Source organism: Drosophila navojoa, chromosome 5 (assembly GCF_054131105.1).
Source record: "Drosophila navojoa isolate 15081-1374.11 chromosome 5, UAZ_NAV_1.0, whole genome shotgun sequence".
NCBI lineage: Eukaryota > Metazoa > Arthropoda > Insecta > Diptera > Drosophilidae > Drosophila > Drosophila navojoa.
Genome location: NC_142893.1, coordinates 9,786,616 through 9,808,350, shown reverse-complemented (window position 1 = coordinate 9,808,350; position 21,735 = coordinate 9,786,616). Strand labels below are relative to the sequence as shown.

Genomic DNA, 21,735 nt, shown 5'->3' with positions numbered 1-21,735 from the left:
TTCTCCAATGTGGCCCGCCTGCAACATTTTTTTTTCTTTTTGCAACTTTCTCAGACAGCGGCTGTCATCATCATCATTATCATCATGTGGTTCGCCTTATAGACTCTGCCTGCAACTTGCTCTTGCATATATATATATTACTTATATATATATATATATATATATATCTTTTTATCTTTGTCTCTTGCTTCTCATTGTTGCTATATCGCATATTATGCTGATTATTCAAGTATTCGTAAGTATGTTGTGTCAGTTTTTTTTTTTTAGCTCTTGCTTATGCAATTGCAATGCCCGGCGGGCCTCCATTATCATCAAGATGTTTTTTTTTTTTTTGCCTTTGCTGCTATAAAGAATGCGCCGTGTCGCTATAATTTCACATACAAGCTCGTAAAACATTTCCCAGGAGTTTTTTTTCGCAATTGAAAGGCAAAGAAAGAAATAGAAATAAAGCAATTTCAAGTGAGCTTTGCAATTGTCAGCCTAATGAACGTTAAGGCTATATGGCTTATAAACGACTGCCTCAATTAGTTATAGATGACGCAAAGAAAAGAAAGTCATATCTATTTATTAGCCTAACGAAATTTTGAGCACAATGCGAATTTAGTATTCGTAAAGCATACATATATTTTAACTATAATTTAAAAAAAAATATACGAGAACATGCAAATAATATATAGGATGATATAAATTAAGTTGGGATTTTATGCATCTATATTTAAATTTATTTAAATAAGTTTGGATTTTATTTTTATATTTATATTTATTTAAATATATTATTTTTAGTATTTAATACTTCAAATATTTCATAGACATATCAATATATGTAGTTAACATATAAATATAGTTAGCTCTATTATTGACTTACGAATCTTACATAGCAATTTTACGAATCTTACATAGCAAATTAGGTCAAAAACTCTCCCACTTGCCCTGAACATCTTCATAAATATATCCAGATTATATATACACTTTCTTATAGGTTTTCAGTAGTCAGCCCCAACTTCTTCTGCCCAGTTCACCCATTCTTAATGAAAACATATTTAAAAAATAAAAATAAACCGTTTTACAAAACAAACTGTTAGGGCAGGTGCAATTGCTTTTAACTGTTAAATGAACTTTGTTGTTGCGCCGGTTAATGAGCCTTAATCTATAAATAGATGAGCTCTAAAACTAAGCAGAACCCCAGAGCATTATTATTTCCTAACTCTTGAAGCGATTCGATTAAGTCATTCGATTCAGAGTATTTATTATAGACAGATAATTGCATAGACATACATATGTATATGTATGCCGGCCATTCGATAATGGAGGCAACTGGACGATGTAACTCTTATTGTTATGTGGCTGGCCATGGGGCTAGGGGGAGGGGTTTTTGGTTTGACGCTGTTATCAGCTGAAAAGCCAGGCCGAAACCAGTTGGCCGCTTCGTGAGTCACATCGTTAAGCGGCTTCGTGATAAATCGTCTCGACTTCGCCCACCCACGACGCGAGGCGTGTGTGCTTCGGGTCGATGGGCGCATTTATTACACCTGGGAAAATGACGTGAACATCACTCGGAGTTCGTGAGTTGCGGCGTGCGGGCAGCTAAAAAAAAAAAAAAGTGGAGAGAACAATATAGATATAGGAATAACTGCATGCAACAGGTTGCAGCAAGTGCTCAAGTGCGAAAATGCTTCTAAAAGTGAAAGAAATTAAGAGAAAATATAAAAAAAAATATATAATATTCCATAACATTTTATATAAATATGTGATAAAAAGCAAAATATAACGCATATTTGGCATATTATTAAAGTGTGTGTGTGTGTGTGTGTGTGTGTGTGTGTGGATAAACAAACGGTTTCCTTGAATATGTTGGGGTTGTTGTTGTTGCTGTTATTGTGTGTTGGTCTTATCAGAGAGCCACAGCAATTGGCGATAAGAAAACGTTGCGCAGTCTATGAACGACCCAGGCGATTTTTTTTCCAAGTTTCAATTATGAGTGTCAATACGAGAGAGAGAGAGAGAGTGTATAACAACTGTTTCGCCGTTTCCACTCACTCTTCTTCTTGCCATTCAACTGGCAATCAATCAAAATGTATGAGTATGCATTCCAATTATGCCAATGCGAATTCCAATTAAGAGACCAATAAATCTTTTTTTTTGTGATTTAGCCGGCGTCTCACAATTTCGCTTTCTACAGTTTTGCTCTTTATTGTTGATTCGCTATGGAGAGCTGGTGAAATTCTTATGCATATGCATGCATACATATGTTTGTATAGCCCAATAGCCAATATATGGCCAACTGTCAGCTGCTCAACGGCTGTGCCTTATTGGGCTAATTGGCATGAGTCAAGTTCAGTGTTTTAGCTACCAGTGGGCCTTGTGTTAATGCAAATGTAATACGCTTTTGGTGCCTTCAATGGGTAAGGGGGGAAAACAAGTCAACGTATGCCATGAAACTCTACTCCCAATACATAATAGAATAGACCAAAAAAATAGATAAATAAATAAAGAAAAGAGAAGCCAATTGCCTTTGCTTACTTTGTAAGATGGCTGCATAAGGAAAAATAGCAAAGGAAAAAAAAAAAAACAAACATGTAATGAAAAGCAAGAGTATGCCAGACGGGTGTGGTCGACTGACAAATACCCTGAGTCATATGATGATTGGCTGTTTATGTTAAAATATAGATTATTTCCGATTCAGATAACTTGAGGAAGGTATACGAGAGGTGTATGAATCTAGATATAAATATGAATAACATATAAATCGAATTCAGAGGAATCGATCAAATTAAAAGAGAAAGGATTAGAGGAATACCTATGTGAATTTAACATTTTCGCTACCTTACAGAAAGTTGCTCAGTTAGGCGATATGGAGAGAGATTTAGACACATGCTTAGACCGACTCAGACCTGCATCTAGATGACTCTTCACTCTGATTAACAATATATATTGTATATACACATATGGTCAAATTAATAGGTGTGAAATATTTTTTGTGAAAAAATGGTGATAACGTCTATATTTTTTCAAATATTTAAAAACTCAACTGGCATTCAAAAATAGACATATCTTAGAATAATAAAAGCAAAAAAAAGTTTAAAAAAATAATAACGGTTGATATAATTTTGGCAAATATCACAAAATACTCAAAATTTTGCTGGCCACATTAATAGGTGTGCCTAACAAATTAAAAAAAAAAAATTGAAATTTTGGAAATATTGTGAAATATTTATGTTATATTTAGATTAAAGGGGATAATACCCCGTATGCCCGCTTTTATTCGCAAAGATTTTGTTGATCCTTGATGGCATAGACGGCATTAGCTTTCTACACCTTTCCACGGGAATGGCGCTCCATTTCTCCTGAGTCAGATCCAATAATTGGGTGTAATTGAAGCAGGTAGTCTTGGAAATGAGTCTTTTTAGGTGTCCCCAAAGGTTCTCAATTGGATTGTGATCTGGAGACTGACTTGGCCACTCATAAACATCAATTCTATTTCCATGAAACCAATCCTTAGCTACTGGGGAGTCCTATTTAGGATCGTTATCCTGTTGTAATTTCCATTTTAGAGGCATGTTGTCATGGCCATATGGTAGCATAACACTACTCAATAATTCATTTTACAGGAATCTGTCCATTATGGAAATGGGTGATGGTCCGATTCCAAACCCATGCCATGAAAAGCAGTCCCAAACCATTATGCCGCCTCCTACGTGCGTAACCGTATTTTTTGTATATCTAGGATCCAATTCTTTGCCTTTAGGTCTTCGAACATTTATATTTGAGTGATTCCCAAACAAATTTCTTTTTGTTTCATCACTCCAGAGAATATTCTTCCATTTACGCTCTCCCTCTAAGCCAACCCAGGCCTTGTGAGTTTGAGCAAAATGTTTGCTCATCTGAATATTTGATCCACGCAGAAGAGGAACTCTTCGAAAAACTCTCCCAGGTAGATCCGAGCTTAATAGCCGTCGACGAATAGTTTTTTCTGATACCATATGCCCCATTTCGCTGGGAATTGGCCCCTACGACTGAAAAGGACCCGTTTTCGCCAAGGTGACTATACGGGAATCTTCGGTTGCGGTAGTATTCCGCCGGAAACCCAGCTTCCTTTTGTCTTTTTTGATTTAAGGGTATTTGTGACGAAGTTCTCCGATAGTCCCATAAGTGAGAAAATGCATTCATAAGTTTTATCCTCTTCACGAAGCTCGCGAACGAGGTTTCTCTCTTCAGCACTGCAGTGAACTCCACGGACCATCTAATTTTATTAAAATGTTGCAAATAAAAATTTGTATGCTTAAATCTAATTATATTTAACGAAAATACTATCTTTGCTTACTTAAAAACTCTTTGATTTCTTAATATTTTTTTTTTAAAGAAAATACACCTATTAATGTGGCCAGCTAAATTTTGAGTATTTTGTGATATTTGCCAAAATTATGTCAAACGTTATTATTTTTCAAACTTTTTTTTTGCTTTTATTATTCTGAGATATGTCTATTTTTGACTGCCAGTTGAATTTTTAAAATATATGAAAAAATATAGATGTTATCACCATTTAAATAAAAAAAAAAAATTCACACCTATTAATTTGACCATATGTGTACATATCTTAGTGACAGCCACGCCTTCTTTAGCCTGTTGCATGCGCCTAAACAGAAACATTATACCTCATTTTTCTATATTTTCTATAGGCGCTGGGTATACAAATATTACCAAAGTAAACATAGGCCATGCACACATACATATATGTTTATAAACTAAGCTTCCTGTATATATTATATACATATATACACATACATATATGTCTAAACATATTTACGTTTGCTCTTTTAACAGTCGTACGGTATATTGTTTCTTTATCAGGCATTTACAGACGTGTGCGTACATATTTATGGTGCCATGTTGTGCTAACTGTCTGACTTTTAGGTTTTATGATATAAACAAAATAGTTTTTCATTTAGGCAAATTTCAGATAAAAGTAAAGAAAAAAAAAAACGAGCTTTAGCTAGCTTAGCTTCAAGTTTCGTTTCATGGAAGTCGTTTCTCTTTATCAATTATCAACTTCATAAGTCTTGGAATGGGAATGTCGTGTTATATTTCGTTTACCAAGGTTAGGCATTGGCTTATGTAAAATTGTAAAGTTATTCTGGCTAGAGCTTTATTTAATATAGTTTACAGAACTCTGCTTGACATCATTTAATTATTCTTTCTTTTAGATCCAAGATTAGAATTACTCAAAGAAAGTCTCATTGGATATTTCAATCGATTTCTGAAAGAGCCAAGTTTATATTATTTGATTTTTATTAGAATTTATCGAAAGACTTTCATAGGAGAACAACAATTGACTCGCAAGTCGTGAAAGTTGTCTCCTCAATTGTTAGCCAGTTTCAATTGGCATTAGAACTTTTCATTTGCATTATAATTGTCGCTATCTCCGATCGGAAATGTTTAAGAATTGAGCACAGACGTAGCATAAGAGAAATATCTTTTATCAATTGTGTTAACTTTCTCATATCATCGTTGACGATGACATATGACAATCTAGAACCTGATGTTCCACTAACTTGTTGCTGTTGCTGTTGCTCTTGTTATTTCCTCTCACCCTCTCTCTCTCTCTCTCTCTGTCTCTTTGTCTGTTTGGGAACAATCTCTATTGTACATTTTCTTGATAACTCGCAGCGCTTGTGGTGGAAAGAGGCGACACAAGTTGTCTAATTACCATGAACTGGTCACAAATATAAAAACGACAACAACAACATCAACAAGCAAACATTTATCATCAGAAAGAAACATTTTCAATTCGTAATTCAAGTGAATTGTGTGTGAGAATATTGTTGAAAAATGTCCAATTTGGTTAAGAAAATACGCAGTATTTTATACTCTCAGCCGCCAGGCGATGCGAAAAGCATTTCCAATGAGAGTTTCAGCTCAGGCCAAGAAACGAATTCGCGCAAATGCAATACACTGCCGCGCAACTACAGTCTGTCGCATAAGTCGACGGTCAAACGGCGTGCGAGTGTCTCGAGATTATGGAATCGCATCGTCTCGAATTTCGAGTCATCCGACGGCGGACTCTTTTATACAGATACGGTAAATGGTGCAGGTGTACGTAGCAAGTCGAAAATCAATATATGCAAACATGTATCTATGCTTAACACTAACTAACTCTATTATTCTGTTTCTGATTTGTACTTTCCAGGGCGAATATATAAAGCATCCAGTTCTATATGAGCTCAGTCATAAATATGGCTTCACAGAGAATCTGCCCGAGAGCTGTATGTCCATACGGCTCGAGGAGATCAAAGAGGCCATACGCCGTGAGATACGCAAGGAGCTGAAGATCAAAGAGGGCGCCGAAAAGTTACGCGAGGTGGCCAAGGATCGTCGTTCGCTCAGCGATGTGGCCGTTCTGGTCAAGAAGAGCAAAAGCAAATTGGCCGAACTGAAATCGGAACTGCAGGAGCTCGAAAGTCAAATACTGCTGACATCGGCCAACACGGCGGTCAACAGCAATGGTCAAGGTAAGCAAACGAAAACAGATTACCAAACTCTAGATTATATAACCTACGCAAAGCCCAACTTTCCCAACAGTTAAAGCTTCTTTTTCATTGTACCGCTACGCCTGTTAAAAGAAAAAAATCGTTAAATGTTACTTCAAGTATCGTTTTACGAGCACTTGTCACGCTACTGTCTCGCTGTGCATCTATCTCTCTCCGTATATATGTGTATAATTTTATTATTTTTATCTATGTCGCGCTTTGCGTGTTCTCTTACATTATGGCCAGGCGTGAAATACTTGCGAGTTTATCGCTTACGCTCGGTATCTAAAACAAAACACTCAGTTAGTGTCAAGTTTTTTGATTGTTTAATATGGTTTGTTTGGGCTTACCCACTAGCCAGCTAGCTGTAATTTATGGCAAGAGTGTATTACATAGGTGTATCAAAGCTTAAATCTCAGAGTTTGATAGGGGTGGAGCGGAAATATTTGGTTTAGAGATTCTAGTGCATCTGAAATTCTAGAAATGATTATCAAATTGTTGTTAGGTTTTATAGTTTTTAAATAAATTAAAATTTATATGAATATCCTAAGGTTTCTCACATTTTTAAGTTGCAAAAATTCAATTTTACATTTATTATTGTTAGGATATCTACTAGTCGAGCATGCTCCGTCAACTAGACTGTTTGCTTGCTTAGCTTTTCTTTTTATATTCTCTCTGCTATTCTTTGTTTTTGTTGTTGTTGTTGTTGTTTTTTTTTTTCAACTATTGATACTAGTGGCATGAAATATACTATATTTTAGCTGAATGTGACTGCTGAACATTTGGGGCTTTGGCTCTATCTGCTTCCGTGTTTGGCTTCGGCCACCAGCTGCAGCACTAGTTGATTTCATCATCATCATAATCAGCACAAGAGATCAACATCATTATTATGTTTATTATTATCATCATCATCATGATGATTGTGAAGATCTGTAGCATCTGTTGAAAGCTTCATGAGTTTCCATCTGCTCAATTGATTGACATGTTTGGCAGCAGCTGCCAGCGAAGTGCAACAAACATTGGATGGCTTTTCCTTGCTTTTCGGTTGTGATAGGGACTAAATTAACATACGATTTTGTTTGAGTTCTGTAGATAGAATCTGCTGGGCATTATATAGCTGTGGCTAACGATGAAGTCTTGAGCTGAGAGAGAGTTCTTGGGTCAAGTGAAGCTGAACATGTGTAACGAAAAAACTCTTAGGTTATTAAACTTTAAATAAAATATGCATTAACTTGTGTTTAAAAATAATCTTGTTATATTTTAAGAGAACCAAAAACAAAAAAAAATAAAATAAAAAAATAAATAAAAAAAAAATAAATAAAAAAAATAAATAAAAAAAAAATAAATTTAAAAAAAAATAAATAGAAAAAAAAATAAATAAAAAAAAAAATACATAAAAAATAAAATAAATAAATAAATAAAATAAAATAAAATAGAATTTGTTTAGTTTTAAACAAGGAAATTCCTCAACAAAAATATTTAGACTTGCTTTATATATTTAGCTAATTTGAATTTTTTATAAAGATAAAGCATAAAATTATTCTAGATCTGTCTACTTATTTAAAAAAACATCTATCTATGTGTATGTCTACATATCTTTCTCTCCCTCTCTCCCATTCTATATTTATTTATTTATACAGAAGTTGCAAAGCTTTCTTTATACTTTTATTATGACCATTAAAATTCTATTTTAATCAGCTTAGCCGTAATAAAATTTTGTTTTATTAAATAGACAGACGTAAATTATTGCCCAAACGTGCCACATTCAAAGTTCTTCGACATAAATCTATGCAAAGCATATGCCATATGTCATGTTCTATATATATGTATCTATATGTGTGTATACCTTTCTCTTTCTCCTGTTCGAAATTCCACAGATTTAATCAGGTGTGTTATGGGTGAGTTTGTCATTTGCAAACACCTTTCACCTTTCGCCTTTCGGTCCGCTGCCCTTCTACGGGTTAATGCAAGCGTAATTACACATCACAGGGCGCACGTGGGTGTCGTTGCAGCGTGTTAATCACTGTGCATGACCCCTGACCTCTGACAGCATGTGGCTAAATGTTTTGCCAGCAGGTTAAACGATCTGACCTGACAGACCCCCGCTCCACCCCGCCACCCCTCAAAGCAACCAGCTGTGTGCTAACTGATGTCTAGGGCAGCTATTTAAAGCTAAGTGAAGCGATTGTAGTTAATAGGTGACAGGCAATTGATAGGTAGACTACCAGATACCCTGTAGAGGGAAGGGGTAGTGGATAATGAATATAAATATGAAGGTAGTGGAAGTTAATTTGTGAAAATGAATCAAAATCAGGTATACTACATAAGATATTTTTTATATATTGGGGAAGTAAATGTTAACGTTATATATAGATATATTTAAAAAAAATTCTACTATATGATTTTTTTTGATTAAGTAGATTTTCATGCAATTCCTTGAATACATTGTTAGCCTGAGATTGACTTTGCATATACACACTTTTTTATATTTATTACAAATTACAGGGTATTTTCATATTCAACCATTGAGTTGAACACGTTAATCAAATAAAAAGTTATTTTTGTTTGATTTCAATGTCAATGTAAATTATACTATGCCATTTACAGGGTACATATTCTCTGTATACTCTATTTATATTGATTTTAACAGGGGATAATCTCAGCCCGTATAACCTTAGACTAATCAGAAATAAGTTACATCAGAAATGATACACAATTTCATTACACTGTTACAAACTATGTTAACAGCACATACACCCCATTCCTTGCCACTCTACAGGGTATACACTATTGTGTTTTTATACTCTACTGCACATTCGACCAGAAAGAATCTATAAAATGCATTAATTATGAATTTCCCCATCTTGTTTACAGAATCGATTGCCTTCAGCCTTGATGGCAACGGCCCCGCCCAGCTGGCGGGCGCTGTCGGCGGCCTGGGCATGAACAATGCGATGGCTGGCGGCGGTGCACCGGCTACGGCCAATGACAAGGTGCTCGCCTCGCTGGAGAAACAGCTGCAGATCGAGATGAAGGTGAAAACGGGCGCCGAGAACATGATCCAATCGCTGGGCATTGGCTGCGACAAGAAACTGCTCGCCGAGGCATACCAGATGCTGGCCGACTCCAAGGCCAAGATTGAGTTCTTGCGCTTGCGCATCATCAAAGTCAAACAGAATCGCGAGCAGGCCGATCGCCTGAAGGCCGCGCGCCAGCTGACCGACGAGCATGGCGCTCTGATAGCGGGCATGGGGCCAGGCAGCGGCATTGGCTGCATGCAGCCGCAGAGCCTGGAGACGACGCTGGAGGAGCGCATCGAGGAGTTGCGTCATCGGCTGCGCATCGAGGCGGCTGTGGTGGATGGAGCCAAGAATGTCATACGCACGCTGCAGACGAATCGTGCGCCAGACAAGAAGGCGCTGCAGGAGGTGAGTGGGCGGCCTCTCGTTTACCTACTTAGTGTTAATTAGATTAGCCTAAATTCGTAGAGCTGGCCGTTGGCCAGGTAAGCGTAATACAAGCGCGCGCGTTAACGGGCGGGCCGAATCGTAAGGCCTGCCCATTGTTTGTTAAAAAGTGCGAGAGTGTGACAAAGAGAGAGATAAAGAGAGGGAGAGAGAGAGAGCACAGCATTTGTGGCGTGTGCCACACGGCGTATGATTCATGTGCACATGCGTTGCGTATACGCTCTGTGTGCCTGAAGACAATGCTGCACAGCAACCGAGCAAAACGTAAAATATGAAAAGAGAAAAAAACGGGGCTAATTACGCGGCTGTTGAAAATATTTCAATTTTTTCCCTGCTCTCTCGTTGTTATTATTTTTTTTCATTTTTTTGTTTTATATTTTTAATGCTAACTGTCGCCTCATTAATTTACTGGCGAGCTGGCTTGCAAAATATGCCCGAAAATATGCACAGCATTTCAAAATGACAACTGGCCAGGGACACCAGAAGGCCCTGTGGGCCGAACTGCTGTAACGTGGGGTATATGGGCTTGTAGAGGTCGTTTGATGAAATGAGAGAAAATGGGAACACGATGGGAATAAGAGCCAAATGAATGGAATGTGAAAATAATGTTGTTTAGCAGATATTTGGTTGTTGTTTATAGGTTATTCCATTTTTAAATAGATTCATAATACAATATTATTAAATTGAAGGATGGGCCTTATTGATTTCTTGATTGTTAGTAAATTTCCCTTTATATTACTATAAATTTTTCGCTATATATTTCTATAAGTTCTAGTCTCTAGTAATGCCTAATCTATTGCATTTCTATACATCGTAGATATTATATAAATCAAAGTTTAATCTGAGTAAAGTCTTGATATGAGTATAATCTTGATATGTCTATAATTTATGCCTTATTATTATATCATTTTCGCTTCTTGAAATCTTTTTCATCCATTCTCCTATCGATCATTGCAGTCTTCATCTGACTCAAGCAATTTATCTTCAGACTCAAATCAATTATTTAAAGGCGAAGAGTTTCTGTTTGTCAGCTCTTCTTGAATACTCTATCAAAGCGTATTCAAGCTTCGTCACTGATCGCCTAATTTCTCTTGTCATCCCACTAATTTCACAATATTTCCGACTTCCTGTCGCTTGGACAAATGAATGCCCATGCTCCATGCTGTTGATTTATATGTTTAGCTGCTGCTGCGGTTGTGTTTCTCACTCTCTCTCTCTTTCTCTCTCTCTCTATATATATATATATGCATTCATATGCTTTTCAATGACTCCAATGGACGGGGGGACAGCCTGCCCGTGTCCCCAACCACAAGTAGAATAGATCGTGCCTGGTTCCGACGTGTGGTTGCTTCGCTTTTCTATTTGCAGTCCATATTTATTTATTCTAAAGTGAACGAACGAGTAGCGCGGGTGGCACAGATTTTTCCAAATTCCAACTGCAGTTTTAGTTTTTGTTTCTCTCGACATAAACAGTTGCTAACAAGGGCCAGCAGGAGGGTTGCTTAGACTCTAGCGACAAGTGGGGGCGACAGATGTTGCTGCGATAAACTAAAAGCCGAAGAGCCAAATGCCCTTTGTACGCTGTTGTGTTTGCTAAACATTAATAGAACTATGCTAAACGCATACATCGAAGCACATATATAGAGTTTCTAAGATATATATACATCTGAGTATGTGTTTGTGTGTGTGTGTGAAAAGAGCGCAGCCAAAAATTCGGTTTGTGTGCTCGCTGCACGTTTTCAACCAGCGGAAAAATTGTTTCTCTAGCGAATTTTCACGCATTTCAGTTTGAGTTCAGTTGCCGCTTAGGCTACGTGCGCGTTTTCTTTCCTTTTCTTTTGCGTTTGCCGCGCGTATTTCCCATTTTCATTTAATTATTATTTTTTTTAAGTATATCAATAATTTTTAATTAAATTGCACTGCTGCAGTGGGTTTTTAATTAAATGCAATTAAAAAACAAAAAATGTCGCATAAACTTTAAAGCGAGATAGGGATAGAGAGTGAGAAATACACAGGCATTAAAAAAAAAATAACATTACGCATACGCAGCGTCTTACGAGTTTTTAACTTCCATTTTATTTGTTGCCCAAAAAAAAAAAAACATTGCGTAATTTTGAGCTTTTTTTTTGTTAAATTTTTCGAGCTGCAATTTTATTTTGGTGCGTGGCTTTTCTCATTTTGGCTTTTGGGGTCATCTTGCGATTTTTAGTATTTTACAACAACAACAATAAACGAGAATTTATAAATAAATGCACATAAAATTAGAAACTGAATTTTACATGCCAAGTGAATAAACAACAACAACACACATACACACACAAATATGCATACATATATCTATATATATATATAAACTATATAAAACGAAAGTGTTTTTGTGCGTGGCTATAAATAAATAATAAAACAAGAAAAATAGAAAAAATTATTAAGATTATAATCAAACGTTAACAATATAAATCGCACCCGTAACGAGGGTAGTTTCAAAAGAATTAATTCGCAATTATTGAAATTCAGCTATAACAAAACAATAGTAAACGATTTTATAAATATACAAAAATTAATAATATAAATCACGCATAGATTTCACTCAATTAATTGGCTAATCAATTCAGCTGAAAATTAAAAAGAAATAAATGTGTTTAATCAATTATTTTATGTTTCATCAAAGAATCATGAATAATTTCGGCCTGCTGAATTTATGAATATTTCAATTTCTTTTCAATTTTATCTTGCCGCCAATGTCTTTTGATCACTAAACGAATATATACATGTTTATGTATATATGCATATGTAGAACACGATGATTCAGATAGCAATATGTACGTCATATGCAGCCAATTATTAGAAGCCATAAATTTCATGCTGCAAATGGTCTATGTTATTTATTTTTAACTCTTATGCATTATGCATATTTCTTGTTGCGTCTAGATTTTAATTAGAACATGTAAATTATGTGATCAAAATATAATTTTAATTTGTTCAAAGAAAATCTTTAAAGACGCCCAACAATATTCATTAATTCTTGGCAAACTCGGAAAATAATTAATCCAACAAGCTATGAATTAAAAAAAGTGATAATAATACAAAATTAAATAGAAAAAATAACAAATTAAAAAATATTTAAAAATTAAAAAATATATAAAAGTAAAAAATATAAAGAATATAAAAAATATAAAGAATGATAAAAACTAATAATAAAAAAGAAATATATATAATAAAAAAAATATAATAAAAATATATAATAAAAAATACAATAAAAATATGTAATACAAATATAATAAAAATATATAATAAAAAATATAATAAAAAAAATAATAAAAAAAAAAATAAAATAAAAATACAAAAATAATAAAAATAATAAAATATAAAAAATTATCAAAATAAAATTAAAAAAGAAAAATAATATTAATAATAAATAAATCCAATTAAAAATAAACAATATAAAAAAATAAAAAATAATATTTAAAAAAAATAAATCCAATTAAAAATAAACAATATAAAAAAATAAAAAATAATATTTAAAAAAAATAAACATTAAATAAATAAAAAATTTAATAAACACAAAAATTAAATAAAAAAATATTAAATAAAAAAAAATTATAATATATTAAATTAATTTAATTAAAAAAAAAATAGCTTAAAAAATATATAATAAAATAAATAAATAAACATATGAATATGTTGGGCATTCAGTGACATTCTTTGGGCTTAATAGAAAAGAGCTACTAAATTAAACTCTCATAATCTTATGCCTATTGAATTGGAACTATTTGAAAAACCACCCTCTCGACATTTTTGTGTGTGTGTGCGTGTAGGTGTTTGTTTGCCAAACTATCAAGAGCAACGTTTTTGTGTTATATTTTTAGCTGAATCTAAAAGAAAATATATATATGTATATGTATGTGTATATATAAGAGAAAAATATTATGAAAACTATATGCCGCGTATCTGTGCAGATCGTGTGTTGTATATAGAAATTGTGAAGAAGCTGAAAGTGAAACATGTGTGCCTAAAAGCTGGCGCAGCATCATGAGCACCAGCAGCCACATTCGTGGGGCAGATGGCGGGGAACAGGCTAACCCGAAGCCGCCGCTGCCGCCGCTGCCTCCGTTGCCTCATGAGCTGACCGCCGAGTGGACGGTGCGTGCCCAATTGACATTCGCGCGTGCAGGCGAGCCAGTGCAGCGGGAGTTCAATGCACAGGAGCCACTGCAGCCGATGCGCGTGGTGTACAAGTGGAGCACGCCGCACACCGAGGCCGAGCACGAAGCGGAGCCCGAGCCGGAGAAGGTGAGCAGCCTGAAGGAAATTCATTTATCGATTCATGACTAAAGCTAATTATTGAATGAATCCGCCAGGCAACGACTGCCACCAGCTTTCGCAGTACCAACTCCTCGGCCACCACATATGCTGACTCAGCCTTTGGCAGTCCGCAGGCCTCGCGACACCTGCAGTCGGAGGCGACGCCGGGCGGCGTTACGGCTCAGCTGTGCGGCACACGTTGCCGCAGCACCTGCAACATTGTTGTCTCTGCCGTGGCCGATTTTCTGCCACAGAACGAGCAGCAGCAGCAGCAGCTGGACTCGGCTGTGAATGAGCCCTTTGTCTATCACAGCAAGGTGCGTGCACAGCAGCTGCGCGATGCCTACTCACAGACCAGCGACACGGAGGAGCGTCCGAGGCGACGGCCTGCCTACGAGCAGCGACGTGCGACAGCCGAGGGGCTGCTCGATTTTGCCAGCAGGCGGCAGGCGGAGGAGGCGAACACATATGTGGTAAGCAACAGAGAGAGAGTGAGAGAGAGGGAATCATTGTATTCTATTCATCTCATATTGCAGCCAACCTACTCACCCACGCTGACGCCCACGGCCATCACGCCTTCGTCTACGTTCAAGTCGACATCGATGCCGCGCATACCGCCGCCAGTGGCCAGCGGTGCTGCGACACAGACATCGCCACGTCTGCCCAATCTGGGCGAGAAGAAGCCGCGCACTGTGCACATTGATGTCTATTGCACCGGCTCCGAGGAGGATGAGGAGCATGCGGATGCCGAAGCCTCCAGCTCCGATACGGATGACAGCAATGACCCGAAGCTCTACGAGCTGGACTCGAATTCCACGCCCCAGACTGTGCTGGACAATGAGCAGATGCTGCTGCGACATCAGCGCATCTCTGGCGCTGCACTGCCGCGTCGTCTGGCCCAGAGATCGCCGCAGCCCTCGGCCAAGCAGCAAAAGCAACAGAGACAACAACAACAGCAGCAACAGCAGCAGCAGCAGCAGCAGCAGCAGAAACTGAACTTGGGTCATGCCATTACCAAGTGCAGCACCGTTGAGGAGGTGAGCGAGTCGAAGCAGCTGCTCTTCCGCAAGCACATTGGGGATCAGCGCGCCGCCAAGTTGGCCACACTGCGTCAGAAATATATGCGCCAGCCGAGCGACGAGACGCAAAGCAGCGGCGCCTATCCGAACTCCTCGCGCTCGACAATGCCACGCGATGCCACCTGCAGCAGTGTGTCCAGCGCCCTGGCTGGCGACTATGTGGACACCTCGTGGAAGGATACCGACGAGGTGGATACGCCAGCATTTGCAGCTCTCTCCAAATCGGATAGCTTTGACTATGAGAACTCGCTGGATCGTGTGCGCATTCGCCAAATGGAGCGTCTGTGGGCGAGGCAGCACTCCACGCCGGAGCAGCACTCCATGCAACAGCAACAGCAGCAGCAGCAGCATCAACAGCCGCCTCTTGTGTCCACTTCACCCCATCCGCCGCTGACGACCATCAGGGAGGTGCACTCACAGCGTGGCTCATTGCAGCGCAACGATACGCTGCCCTCCGAGTCGGATGCGTTCTCGGAGCACAACGTGGGCTACAACACCTATCCAGGCAGGCAGCTGCAGCAGCAGCAATTGTCTAGTGTGCCACGGAATCGTCCTGGGTTTCTGCAGTTCTTTGGTCCGCCCGCCAGTCCAGAGCCGGCAGCACAGCCGGCGCCGGCTACAGCGCCCGTTGCTGCAACTGGCGCTGCGCCTGGCATTGATCCCTTCAAGCGGCTGCATCCCGGCTATCGCTGGAAGAGCGAAGCGCGCGACAATCTCAGCGTGCAGGCAGCGGCCGGCTCACCGTCGTCCGAGCGTAGCTCGCCCCAGCTCTTGTCCACGGCCAGCACTGTGCTGCGCTGCGGCAGCGAGGCACCGCCCAGCACCACCTCGGCCACGACCTTTGGCACGGTGGCCCCATCGCCGCTGCCCGCACGTCGTTTCGAGATCTCACGCGATAGCCCCAGCCTGGCCAGCGATGTGTCCACCAGTGTCTCCGGCTACACACACGAGCATTTGGAGAAGGCGCTGCGCTTTGGCAATGTGGTTGTGATGCGCAAGCCGGGCCACCACATCGGACCCACCAAGAATCCCAATTGCCACTGCGAGAGCTGTCAGCGCTGGATGGCCGAGCGTTTCCAGATGCGCGGACGCGCCTTCTCCTTGGGCGAGCGACCCATACTGAGACGACCGCAGCCCTAGAATAGCATTTAAGGGAATGTTGAATATGAATATGGAAAGGCCAAGGCAGAGAGTGGAAGGTGGTGTGAGAGAGAGAAAGAGATTGGATATAGATTATGAGAGAGAGAGAGAGAATTGTGAATGTCCGTCTGTAAGAGCTGATATGATGTATATGGATTTGTTTATACAAATAGTAATAGAATTTTGTGAGAAACAATTTAAGGCAAATAATGTTATTATATTTTCTATAAATTTATAGACATGAAGAGAATTTATGGTTAAGAATTGATATAGTAGAGGATCATAAAGAGAGACATTGCAAAAATATATAGAAGTAAAGTTTTATATAGAGACCTATGAACAAATTGAATGCACTTTCCATGAACTTGAATAATAGTAACCAATAATGCTAAATAATAGATCAATTTCTGTATAACCTTATCAATATCAATACCTAAAATCTCTGCCCTGGTCTCTTATAACTTCGGCTCTGTGCGAATTTAAGCATTTCGTATTTATTCGTTTATTTGATTTGTCTGATTTTAGCTTGCATTTAACACTCTGCATAAGTTGCCACGCCCATTAATTCGAAACCGAAACCCAGCCGCAAATAGAGACTTAAGCCAAATACATACATATATTTATATATATATTGTTTCCAATGTTCCTCAAACGCTGAATCAGTTTTTAATATGTATATTTGTGTGTGTGTGTCATAATTTTCTATGTAATCAAAGTAATCAATAAATATATAGACTTAAAAAAAAAGCAACAACAAAAAGAAATGGATTTTAATCTAACAAATTTCTTGTAAATTTCACAATGTTTTAATTATGTTTTTGATGCTTCCTCTTCTAGGCACACGGCCGTCTGTCGGAGTCGTCGCGTAAACTTGATCTCTTGCGCTACTCCCTGGATCTGCGTCGCCAGGAGTTGCCCCCCGATTCGCCCACCGCCCAGCTGCTCAAGCAGGAGCTGCAAATCGTGCAGCAATCAACGTCGCCGGCGCCCGTGCATTATACATCGCTGCAGTCGGGTCCGGGCGGGCTGCTCGGCGGCAAGTCGTATCAGTCGGTGTCGTCGCTGGGCCGCTGTGCGAGCGTCACGGGCAAGCTGGAGGTGCGCCTGATGGGCTGTCAGGATCTGCTGGAGGATGTGCCCGGTCGTTCGCGGCGCGACAAGGACAATAGCTCTAGTCCGGGCGATTTGCGCAGCTTTGTTAAGGGCGTCACGTCGCGCAGCAGCTCCAAGAGCTATTCGGTCAAGGACGAGACCTCGTTTGAGATCATGGCTGTCATCAAGCTGGACAATATTACGGTGGGCCAGACCTCGTGGAAGCCGTGCTCGCAGCAGGCCTGGGACCAGCGCTTCTCCATCGATCTAGATCGCTCCCGGGAGCTGGAGATTGGCGTCTATTGGCGTGACTGGCGTTCGCTGTGCGCCGTCAAGGTGCTGCGGCTCGAGGAGTTCATTGACGATGTGCGCCACGGCATGGCACTGCAGCTGGAGCCGCAGGGCCTGCTCTTCGCCGAGGTCAAGTTTCTGAATCCGATGATCTCGCAGAAGCCGAAACTGCGACGCCAGCGCATGATCTTCAATCGGCAGCAGGCGAAGAACATCTCGCGTGCCAAGCAAATGAACATCAATGTGGCCACCTGGGGACGCTTGCTCAAGCGCAATGCGCCCAATCATGTGCATTTGGGTGCGGGCAGCAATGCGGCTGCCTCCACAACATCGATGGCCGTGGGACGCGCCTCCTCGCCGCTGCCCAGCGCCGCCTCGCGCGGCTCCGAGTCGCCCATATCGCGCACACCCTCCTCCGATGCGCTGGCCGTCGAACCGGAACCCTATTCGCCGGGCGAACAGGCACAGAATATGGAATTCGATCCGGATGCGGGCATGCACGACCATGTGGAGACGCCCGGTGAATATCCGGATCCTGCTGCCAGTGGGTTGAGTGGACTGCGTCCGCTCTCCCTGCACATGCAGGGCATCAGTGTCCTGCCGCCAGAGACGCCGCCGCCGGCGTCATCCTCGTCAGCATCGCAGCAGCAGCAGCAGCAGCAGGCAGCTGCCAGCAGCGCAGCTCAAGTCGGCGGCAGACCCAACTCGCTTAGCCTACAGATGCCTGGCAAGACGCCGCCGGGACGCACGGCCGCGCCCACCACGGCGCCACCGCCGCCGCCAGTGCTGAAGTCGGTGACGCCTGTGCTCGATCAGGAGGTAAGCGAATCGACTAATCTAAGGCTTGGCAACTGTATAGCAAAAAGACTTACTACTTTCCCTATACACATATATATACTACTGCTCTATATAAATACTCATATAGCTATATATATGTATACATGCATATATGTAGTTATATCTCTGTAGCTGATTTGATCGTTGTGCCTCTGCCAGAGCTGTTCATTCTGTAAATTTATCCACCATACCCCATACATACATCTATATAGTCTATGTCTGGTTCGCTTTGGTGTTGGTTCATTTGGATATTGTTCTCTCTTTTGTCACTGTACATAGATCATCTGATTAGCAACCAAATACTCCATACAGAACAACTTGACGTTGAGCAATGTACTATATAATATTTACTAGATGATGCATTTGCCGGATCCATTTCTCGATCATTAAGAACCGAATTTTAATGAATGGAAGAGTATTAGTTATAGTTCATCGGAACTATAGGCACTTAGCTAGTTCCTTAGTGAGATGTACTTAGTTTATTTGTGTTGTCGTAGCCTTGGCTTTGTAGATTAAATATTTGCAAACATAATAAATTGAACTAGTTCCAAAATACATTTACATTTTTATATAATTTATTAGCCATTCTGTCATATATTGTTAGTTTTTGCAGAGTCTATTTAGTGAGAATTTTCTGTAATTTGTTATTAGCTCTTTTGAACTAGTTCTTTACATTGAACTCTCATCTAAGCTGCCCTAGTTCATTCTGCCTTTCCGAACGCGATCTTTTCACATACTGCATACCGCTTACGCTTAGCTAAAGCCTGCTATCTCCCATCAATTGTGTCTCTCTTTCTCTTTCTCTTTCATTTTCTCTACATCTCTATCTATCTCTGTTTCTCCGTCTCTCTCTTTGAATATATCTATCTGCCTCGTCTTCTCTCTCATCTCTTCGTCTCTTTTCTTTCAACTTTTCGATTTTTCTCTCCCTATCTCCTCTCCCTCTGTCTCTCTTTCTATCTCCTCTCTCTCCCCCTCTCTCTCTCTCGCTGTCTTTCTATCTGTTCTATCTACGTATTTTCTTTCGCCATTCTATCCTCTTCTCTCATCATCAATTCATCTTTTCGTTCACATCTGTTTTGCGAATGTCTTTTCTTCCCATATTCTCTATCTCTCATCTTTCTTCGTATATCTTAACTTCAATATCCACATGTCTTATCCATATTCCCCATTTCTGCTCTCTTCCACACACACACATACATTTTCCTTCGCTGTTTCTCCTGCCTGCTGTTATCGCTTATCGCTTTGCCTGTGCTCACGTCCGCGCGCGTGCGTGTGTGTGTATGTGTGTATGTGTCCTGTCATGATGCCGTTAATCGCCGACAGTTGCAGGATGCATTGCATGAATTTGACTTCCTTTCCGAAATGGAATCATACCCAAACACGCTGCGCCGCCCGCTGCCCAAGGAGCAGCGTCAACTCGAACCGGATCCGTTCGAGCTGGAGCAGGAGCAGCACCTGAAACGCATGGCCACGCTGCGTATCATGCAGATAGAGACCGTAATGCCCCTGCAAGAATCGCCGCCAGCAACACCCGATACACAAATTAACAACCGCAACAGCATCAACAACATTTGCCTTGAAGCCTCAGCCCCATCTCCAGCTCCAGCCCCAGCTCCAGCTCCATCTCCAGCCTCAGCTCCATCTCTATCTGCAGCTGAGCAGAGGCTAAGCGCAAGCGTTGAGCTCACCTCCTTAACAATACGCAACCCGTTTCAGTTCCAGCAGCCGATCGAGAAGCCAGCAGCCAGACAGTCGCCAGCTGCGCCATCGGCGGTGGAGCAGCAATTGCATCGTCCCGTCCTGACGCTGCCGCCGGTGGTGCTCGTTGGCGGCGGGGCAAATGATGAGGAGCAGCCAATGCTGGTCACTTGCTCCTCGTCATCGCCGCTGGTTGAGTATCCCGAGGATGATGATGAGTATTTGTACAGCGGCGGGCTGCAGCCCGGCTCCAATCGCAGTTCCAGTGCCGGCGATCATTTCTGTGTGGAGGTTAGGAGGTTTTTCTTTCTATCATTTTGATACCCTGTTTACAATTTACTATTCGGCTTTTGGTTTGGATTTCGTTAATTAATCTCAATTTTTGTCCTAATCGAGTTTCAATTACTACTACTAATGGCAGCCGAAACGTGTTTCACATGATTTATGTTATTCTGGTGTTCCGTTACTGTTACCGCTACTGTTAATGTTCTTCTATGTTAGCTGACAGCTGCTTTACAATGGCTTCAAAATGTTTCTGTTTCCGCCATCACTATCACGATTCGCCTTTATGCTAACTCTTAACTGCACATAAAAGCACTCACTCACTTAACATTGAGCACCTAAGTTATGTTATGTTAACAGGCACGCAACAAACACAGCTATTGGAATGTATATTAACAGCACTTGCACTTGCTCATGTAGTTGCTCTTAAAGTTTGCAGACAGTATATATATATATGTCTGTTAATTAACATTTCTGTAGTGAATTTCATTTTAACAGCACTTGCAAAGTAGTTTAGCTAACAGCAACTGTAATGAGCGCCAAATATATGTAATAGCTTAAATTATATTTATTTTTAAGATTTTTATAAGTTAACTAATCATATGAAAGCTCTGAATATTGTTTAAAAGTGTTAAAGTATCCTTTTGTTCTATTAACTCTCATACAAACGTCTTATACTGCTTATACTTGGCAGTTGAAGAGAGCTTTTTAGATGAAAACATCGTCAGATTGCTCTTATAATTCTTGAGCTGTTTTGTGAAACTCTTCTACTTTATCCACTTTGACAGCTACTGGAAATGTTAGTTGGAAACTGTTGGAATAAGTGCATATGAGTCTTATACAACGATCGTCTTCTACTTCATGTTAAACAGTAAACTGTCACTCTACACTTATAAATTTATGAGTCTTATACTATATGTTTTCTGGCAGCAAAAGGAAATGTTTGATGAAAGCTTTGAAATTTGCGTTAGAAGTGAACGAGAATATTTTATGTTAATTTCTTTACGACTGTCAGATACC

At 40.0% G+C, this 21,735-nt stretch overlaps 2 protein-coding genes across 11 annotated transcripts in view; both read left to right on the top strand.

The window, feature by feature from the left end:
* Pkn (serine/threonine-protein kinase N) overlaps positions 1 to 21,735 on the top strand; it is a 43,241-nt gene that overhangs the window by 17,521 nt on the left and 3,985 nt on the right. For 2 of the 9 annotated variants that reach the window (XM_089260846.1, XM_089260843.1), the window contains exons 3-6: positions 6,185 to 6,506; positions 9,399 to 9,952; positions 17,350 to 18,714; positions 20,059 to 20,724. In XM_089260846.1, coding sequence (XP_089116972.1) covers positions 6,185 to 6,506; positions 9,399 to 9,952; positions 17,350 to 18,714; positions 20,059 to 20,724 — 2,907 coding nt within the window. Of the gene's footprint in view, positions 1 to 5,799; positions 6,091 to 6,184; positions 6,507 to 9,398; positions 9,953 to 17,349; positions 18,715 to 20,058; positions 20,725 to 21,735 lie in introns of those variants that run through there. The other 7 variants (XM_089260849.1, XM_089260842.1, XM_089260841.1 and 4 more) reach the window with 7 other exon arrangements.
* Positions 13,562 to 21,735, top strand: part of LOC108653075 (uncharacterized) — a 102,113-nt gene continuing 93,939 nt past the window's right edge. The window contains exons 1-3 of one of the 2 annotated variants that reach the window (XM_018103387.3): positions 13,585 to 14,281; positions 14,350 to 14,766; positions 14,830 to 16,574. In XM_018103387.3, coding sequence (XP_017958876.1) covers positions 14,021 to 14,281; positions 14,350 to 14,766; positions 14,830 to 16,512 — 2,361 coding nt within the window. In that variant the 5' untranslated portion in view covers positions 13,585 to 14,020 and the 3' untranslated portion in view covers positions 16,513 to 16,574. Of the gene's footprint in view, positions 14,282 to 14,349; positions 17,198 to 21,735 lie in introns of those variants that run through there. The other variant, XM_089260851.1, reaches the window with a different exon arrangement.